The sequence below is a fragment of the Xiphophorus couchianus genome, chromosome 3 (assembly GCF_001444195.1).
Source record: "Xiphophorus couchianus chromosome 3, X_couchianus-1.0, whole genome shotgun sequence".
Taxonomy (NCBI): domain Eukaryota; kingdom Metazoa; phylum Chordata; class Actinopteri; order Cyprinodontiformes; family Poeciliidae; genus Xiphophorus; species Xiphophorus couchianus.
Genome location: NC_040230.1, coordinates 23,205,635 through 23,213,791, shown reverse-complemented (window position 1 = coordinate 23,213,791; position 8,157 = coordinate 23,205,635). Strand labels below are relative to the sequence as shown.

The following is an 8,157-nucleotide window of genomic DNA, read 5'->3' as shown; positions in this document are numbered from 1 at the left end:
ATTTGGAATAATCCTGCAGCACAAGAAGCAGGTGGAAAAGGCGAATCCTTTCCTGTTCGCTGTATGTTTTTGGATCACTCTGCTGCTGACAGGTGAACCACAATCTCAAGTCTGTTGTCGCCTCTAAAAGCTTTTCTTCTTTCTGCTTGTATTAAGCCACATCCATCATCCCACCAACTTCATCCCACCAACTTCTTTTTTTTTCTTTTTAAATTGATGATTTTTGTTTCTTCCAGTACTCTGTATTCAATTCTGTATCATTCTTTGTTTTTTTTTATGGTGAAAACCTGTCAAATTAATATTGAAATCATCTTTCTCACTATGGTTTATAGTTTCAGCACCATGGACAGCTCATATGCTTCTGTTATGATGTTTCATCGCCAGCCGTCTTTTCAAACCTAATTTATTATGGACTCTGCATGAACTATGCCTCGGCTGACTTGTCTCTTATAAATCCTCCTAATAGAGCACAGGATATTGATTCCTATGAAGGTCATTTCATCCACAATTATTAATTGGGCAATATTTAAACACAAGATAAATGGACATAATGGATTTAGTCTTTATCTGATGTCAAACTGCTGCTCTCAGTTGGTGGAACCCTAAATTCAAGCCTAAATTTGATTCGTTTTCACAATATCGCTAATCGTCACCCAAGATCATTTGAAAATAGTTAGAAATGCACCGTTAAGCCCTGCAGTCTGATCATGAAAACCAAAAGTGAACTTTTTGGTCTACATTCAGTGGAGTATATTGGGGAAATCTGACACTGAACAACACCCTGAACGCAGCATTCTCATGGTGAATGCTGTGTGTTGAAAAGGTTTCAGTATCTAGATGTGCAAATCTAGAGACATTTGAACATCTCTAGATTGGATGGTGGTGGTTGTATTAAATACTGACTCATTTAATCTGAATACAGATACTTGTATTTGTTTTACTATTATTTGTATTACTATCGATTCAGTTATCTTCTTTTTTATATAGCAAAAAAGGAAGAAAGTACAATGCCACAATTTTCATTCCTAACAAAGCACAAAAAGTCTTCGGTTTCCACGTGGTTAAATGTTGGAAAGTTCAAACACTTTCGCAAGGCATCGCATCTGAATGACCAATTGACGTCGACGTGTGAGCACTCAATACCTCCTTACGTCCGCCTGCCTCCCCCACCTTTTTTTTTCTTGACTCCCCGATTCAAAGCAAAGGTCGGTGACTCTTCCGAAGCTAGATGGCAGAAGAGCCACACTGCAGCTGAGCAGCGTTTCTTTGCGCCGTCATCATCCCATCTTTTGCATTGCAAATTACCCAGCCCCATCACTCCCAATAAGGGATCCGTTCGATCTCCACGAAGAAAAAATAAGGAAGAAAAATCAGAGTTATGGCAGGATTGCCAACGAGGCGGCTTTCTGCTGCGCGCCTCTGAGTGTCACCTGACAGTCCGCTTCCTCCCCTGACACACGCTTCCATATGAACCACATGCTGCCATTTAACAGGATTCATTTCTCTCTAAAGGGTTTACATTCTGCTCACAAAGACGCCCCCACCATCTCTCCTCTCCTTTTCTCCACCACCCACACCTCACTGTTCCCACTTCATGATTTGTTACCCACAACCAGCCAACTCATACTTACACAGGACCTTCTCCCTCCCTCGCTCTCTCTCTTCTTCCCTCTCTCCCTCTCTCTGTTCCTATAAGGCCCCCTCCCCACCATCACAATTTTTTCTCTCTCTCTCGGACTCAGCTCAGTTCGATTACTGATCGATAAAGGTATAATCCTTCCTACTGCCTTAGCCGCTTTATAAGGAATAGGAAGAAGAGGTGATGCTGAAGAGCAAGTGTGGGAGCGTGCCTTCAGAGATCTTCGCACTTGAAGCCCCTCTCAGCAGAGATGGTTGAGCCCTCGTCCAGGTTGCTGTGGTCCTCTCCTAAAATCCAGACTCGCTCACTCCTCTGCTCTCAGCTGACACAGCGCGGCGGGCGGCTCTGTCTGCTGCTTCTCCTCTGAGGAGAGAGAATCCACTTCCACCGGCCGACAGGACGAGAAAAAGCAGGCTGCGCTCCGGCTTACATGCTGTAGCTGAGAACATGAAGGGGATTTACAGGGACGGATACTACGGTGGATCTATTGAGCTGCGGGACGTTTTCAACAGGAGATGCGTTAAATGTGGCCGGGGGCACTTTGTTCACGCCAAAACGATGGGGATTAGGACCGGAGTTGTTTTCTGGAATCTCGTCTTTTCTCTGATGTTCACTTGTGTGAAAGGTACGAGCCACTGCAGCAATTTTGGTGTGTTTTCTAGTGCGCTTCTCCAGTGCGTATGCGTGCGTGGACATGGGCGCGCGCGAGCGAGCGCGCGTGTGTGCATGAGTGTGTGCGCGCAGGCGAGGAGTCAAAAGCGTGAATGTTCCAGACGTGCGCAAATGAGACTACAGCTGCTGTTCTGGGTCGAGTTTTTTTTCTTCTTCTTCTTCTTTTTTTTTTTGTTTAAAGGGCGCAGTTTGGCGGTTTTTGCGCTCAATGCGGGCTTTGACTGAAGCGTTCAATAGAGATTCTTGCTGTAGCCTACGCTTCTTCTAATAGCCTACGTGAGCTGCTTTGCTTAGTAGCCTAACTAGTGAATTATTGTGGCTCAAGTGCATGCACTGCAGATTTCTATTCAGATTCTGACTAATCAGGAAGGGGGAGAAATTATGTTTTCTAGAAGAGTTTGTTTTTAAAGTATTTATAAATGATTTGCGGCAGGCCGGTGACTCTGACACCACGCAATGGCCGAGGCAGTAAGTGGAACCAATTTGGCTGATGGTGTGACTCTCCACTGTGGGCAGGTGAAAGGTGGGCTCCTTAGTATTCAGAGCGCTCTTTCTAAAGCAGCTTGAGTGCTTGCTGCGGCTGATGGCAAAACTACCGGTCAGGTTTCTTAAAATCTAAAAAATGTCAAAAGATCATTGAAATGGTTTATCCACTGCCTAAAATGCAGACGTTTCTTCTCACTTCAAGAAAATAATAATAAAATAAAATCTATTGTCTAATCAACTTCTTCCCTAAAAATGTAAATCCTGCTGCCTAAACAAGACAATGTCTGTCAGATTGATTAAAAACAACTGTTGCTTGTCTATGTATAACCAGGATTGAAAGACATGGCAGGGGATGCTTGGAGAAGATTTGTGCTCGTGAACCTTCATCAAAATTGTTGTATCAAATCTAACTGAATTTTTAAAAATTGTGTTATTGATAATTGTACAATTGAGCAGCAGTTACAAAAAGTTAAATATTCTGCTGCTTCTTTTGCTCTCTGTCTCTGGAAACCCTTCCACCTGCCCTCTCCTGAGCAGTGCTCTTGCAGTAACAGCTCTCAGGATGGCCCCTTCTTTTTGCACCATTTACATATCATTAAAAATATAGATTTTTTTTTCTTACAATTCAGTCCAGGTGCCATAAGTCTAAATTATGCAGTTTTATATGCTTCATTTAATCCGAGGTTGCTATGGAAACAAACAAACAAACATCAAGACTCATCCATTTTGGGTCTTTACATGCAGAGGAAATGTTTCATAATTTCAAAAATTGTTTAAATGGATTTCTGCTCAGCACAGGATAATCCAATTTTAACTTGATCAGTGTAAACATTTTATAGTTTGAACTACAGATTACAAAGTGGAATCCAGGGTTCTTATAATTATTGGAATAGCCCTTTAATTTAGTGCCAGCCTGGTAGCTGTGAATCATCCAATGTTGTCTTCATTATTAGCATTATTCATTGTGCAGCTGACAGAGTTTCTTTTTCAGGACAATAGCTGCCCCCTGACAGAAGCTCACCCAGGGTGGGGAGCCATATTCCTTCATCAAAAACCGTTGCAATGCTCCCAAGTATTTAGGATGTAAACACCATAAATTAGCTTATTACCAACAGAACATGTATAAAGTGTACATGATGAATTGGTGTTTATAAAAAAATGCTAACAAATGCAGTTATTGTTAAAAGAAATATTCAGTGGAGCCTTGTTCAAGTTCAGGGTTTTAGATTCTGGGATGAAAAGTGTGATCTGAGCTGTACTTGATTGTAAAACTATTACAATCTAACCTGATGAGGTCCACAAAACCACACAACACATCTCACACTGACATTACTTATTAAGCAGAACCAAATAATAACACATTTATTTCACTATGTGGTTTTGCTCCGTTGTGTAAGCTGTGCATCTACATATGAAACTACAGATACGTATAGAGGTTCTTCTGAACGTTTTAGAGGGGCTTTAGTTCATGTATTCAACCAACGAGGCAATATTCAAATAACAAAACCTAGAAATAATGTGTCTCTTACCAGTCAAGAGAGGCCTGTGCATGCACTTCTGTGATTGCTGGAGTGAAAAAACTGGAAATAAACCCAAAAGGAATGAATCAGTCAATAACGGTTCCTCTAAAGTTTTTTTTTTGCGTCCTCTGAACGTGTGTGTGCATTCAGATGCAAAGAGAATGAGAGTGCATGGCTACTTATCTGTTGCATGGCTGTATGTGAGTCAGAATATGAGCACAGATATCAATTTACATGCAGATTTCTCTTTTTTTTTCTCCCCCTTGCTGTGAGTAATTCTGGTGTCTGTCTATTGCGGGTGGATGTGGCGCATAACAGCGCCTACCAAGAATGAGCCAAGTTGAGTCGAGCAGAGTCGGGCACTGTGCTGTTTCATCACCACCCACATTGAGGCAATGTCAAACCTTGAGGCCAGTGCCAATCCTCCTAGTTCTGTTACTTATTAGGGAGGCAGCCAGCCGGGAATTGGCTAGGGAAGTAGGGAGAAAAGAGGAGGAGGAGAGGGCCCGGGTCCCATTTTTTATTTTATTTTTTTTTTTTTTAGGAAAACTGTGTAGGAAATAGCGAGCAGCTGTTGTTCCTCTGCTCTGACAGTTGACACAGTGTTTGCAGAGATAAAAAGATATCGACTAGATCTGGCCTATGACTCACTTTTCCTGCTAAGATAATGATGCCATTAAAAAAGATTCCTATGGAGCAGAGATTGTAGAGTGGCATTTTTCTAGAGTTTTTTTTCTTTTTCTCCAATGTGAAAATGAAATTAGATGAGCTGGGATCCAGATGCACGCTTTCAATTTGGGTTGACAGAAAAACTCCACAATAGAGATGCGTACGAGATCCTGTTACTCTGGTTGCTACTGCACCAGTAAAAAAACTCAAGAAAAAAGGTGCAGAGTTTCCCTGAATATACAACCGGATTAAGGATAGAGTAGTTCATATCAAATTATGTTTGTGTTAAATTGGTCTGATCAGAGATCAGACCTAAATCTATTTTGGAATCTGACAATGCTCAAAAATGAATATTCACATGGTACTGTTCCTCTGATCATACTATTTTTGAGCTATTTTGGAAAGAGGAATTGGCAAACATGTTCAGATTCTTGATGTACAAAGCTGGTTGACACTAGTGACATTCATTATTAAAGTTACACTCTGAGGGATGAAAATTGGCACGTCATCATTAAGTAAACAAATAAATAAACATGGCAGCTGATCTTAGCTTGTCTTCCCACTCTTAATATCATATTCATGAATAAATTATTCTCATTAGACTGTTTGGTCCAGGAGGAAGAAGAAGATTGAACATATTTGCATGGACAGCCATTGCCCCCCTTGGTGGGATTGGGTGATGAGTTGTTTTTATGTCTTGATTTTTATGTTTATGTTTCTGATTATATTCCAATCATTTAACGCAAAAAAATCTGTCATATTTCCAGAAAAAATACCACTTTATAGTGGTGAGTGCTTTATGTAGTTAGTGGTCAGAGCTTCTTGCTTTGTGTCTCTGAATGAAAGCAAGCCTAGAAGTAGTTCAGTCATTATGCTGAAAGCAGTTTGAATGTAAAAGGTGTATTTCTACAAGTGAGCGATTAACAGCAGTGATATGATGAAACTGTCCGTCTGTCGGCTCCCACTGTTTGGGTTTTGTTACTGGAAAGGTTACCTCAGATGTGCTTTCAATTTAAGACATCTTTTCCACTTAAACTTTAGCTAAACTTTAGCTTAGACATAATATCACCTGGGTCATCACTTATTTTTTATTTATTTGTAATAAAGTGGGTTATTAGATAAATGGATCTGATCTGCTTTGAAGGGACTAATTGGAACTAATCAGGTGGGGTCTGAACAGACTGTAATCTGGTCGGTGAGACACATGATGAAGACGTGATTATGTAAACAGTCTGTAAAGGCTACTGGGGCTAATCGGGATTACAATTTGTCCCTGTAATTATACTCTATCTACAAGGAATGCAAGGCATTATCCCCATGCCCTTAAGGTTCTTGATCTCCACACTACTAAGAGCAGAACAGAAAAACAGAAAGTCTGGTAGACAGAGAAGATTTCCGAAAAGAACCATAAATGGAGCTGGGACCAACATCAACCAGCCTCTTACCCATTTCCCTGCTCTCCTTATGTTTTTCTCAGAGCTGATACCTGCACAAACACCCCGTGTGGACTTCCAAAGAACAATTCAACTCACTCACTGGCCTACTGCCCATGCCTTTAGACTTGGGCCAAGCCCTTAGATGTTGCTGATGGGTCCCAGTGAAGGTCAGATATAGTTTACTGGCCTTGTTTAAGTCACTTTCAATATAGACAGCTCTCCTGGCGATGAGATATTGGCAATATCTTGTCTTCAGGAAGAGAAATAGCAAATAGTTTGCTGAGATTAAATGTAATAGGTTCACTGGAGTCTGCTTCCAGAGACAAGGCCACAAATTCAAGGTGGAATATCTCTTGCACCCAAAGAGACATTTTTTTGAGTGGATTAGACTGTAATCTGCCAGAGGCATATCTGATAGTAAAAACATGTTTGCTTGTTTGACCTTAATCAGGCGTTGCATTAAAGACAGAACCGGAGAATTGTGTTGGGATATAGTCTCCAAACAAGTATGTGCTATGAATAGAAAAAGGAAGATACATCTTTAACCTTGATCACAAGTAGCACACTAGCAACTATTCTAGATGTAAAGTAAAACCTAACATGTCATTCTGTGTATTATTGCTTCATCTCAGACAAACCTGAGCTGAAGCAATCTCAGGCTTGCTTCATGTGTAAGTGGGAGGAGGTGTAGACGTTAAGAAATAACATAAATAAAATCACTGGGTGAACACTTATTGCTACCCCAAATAACAAAAAACACATACATTTTTAAGTTTATTACTTCACTTTTTAAAAAATGTCAGAAAAATATAAGCAATACATGGAAAGGTCCATATTTTTCTTGCAATGGTTCTGGTAATCTTGTTAGAGTGCTTAACCCAGTGAAAACTCTTTGACATACTCGATATTAAAAAAAGAACTGGTCACAAGACAACCCCAAGTGCGTCAACACTGACCAAATCAACAGGAAATGTTTGGCAGACACAAAAATCAACCTTCTTCCATGGCCACATTACTCCATGGTTGAAGTGAAGAGAGCATAACAGAGACAGGATTCTGGGAAGAAGACTGTTCAAAGAGTAATATTGTCAAAGATCCCTGTCTACGCTGGTTTCAACCCTGTGGGTTGCTCACAGAGGGTTGTGCAAAATATTGACATAAGCTTGGCCAATAGTTGTGCAGCTGGTGTATTTGCTCAGCGCAATTATTTCTCGACATGGCAATTTTGAATTTTGTACAGCTGAATAAATGTGCTTTAAGATAGATTTTTTTTCTCCCCCCCCCTAAATTATTCAGTTGTGAATTATACCACTGCGATAAAATACAGAATTATTTTAAGTCAGTTTACCCGGGGTGCCAACAAATGAGGCTGGCACTACAAATTCCACCTTATTACATAGCCTTTCATCTAGCTAAGAATTGCAGCTATTGTATGCTGCATTTTTTTTGTCTTATTTTGACAACCTGTAACTATGCAAATCCATGCAGCCTCATAAATCTTCCACCACAGAACTCACAGCTGCTCTTTTTTGTTTCTGTGGCTGCTGGCTGCTGTTTTGATGTGTGACAGGAGAGCAGGCGGCGCCAAGGCATGGTCAGGGAAGCAAAGTGAGCTGACTCAAAGGTAACCAAGGAGGGAGACTGCAGCTCAAGGTTTCAGTGGTTCCACAATACGTGTCAGTATCGGTTAGGATGATGGGCGATGATGACAGATACCTTCGGAGACTCTCAACTA

At 40.8% G+C, this 8,157-nt stretch overlaps 1 protein-coding gene across 5 annotated transcripts in view; it reads left to right on the top strand.

The window, feature by feature from the left end:
• The first annotated feature begins 1,604 nt into the window (after nucleotides 1-1,604).
• Nucleotides 1,605-8,157, top strand: part of LOC114141949 (CUB and sushi domain-containing protein 3-like) — a 244,962-nt gene continuing 238,409 nt past the window's right edge. For all 5 annotated transcript variants that reach the window (XM_028012891.1, XM_028012890.1, XM_028012888.1 and 2 more), the window contains exon 1: nucleotides 1,605-2,264. In XM_028012891.1, the coding sequence (XP_027868692.1) occupies nucleotides 2,087-2,264 (178 nt within the window). In that variant the 5' untranslated portion in view covers nucleotides 1,605-2,086. The remainder of the gene's footprint in view (nucleotides 2,265-8,157) is intronic.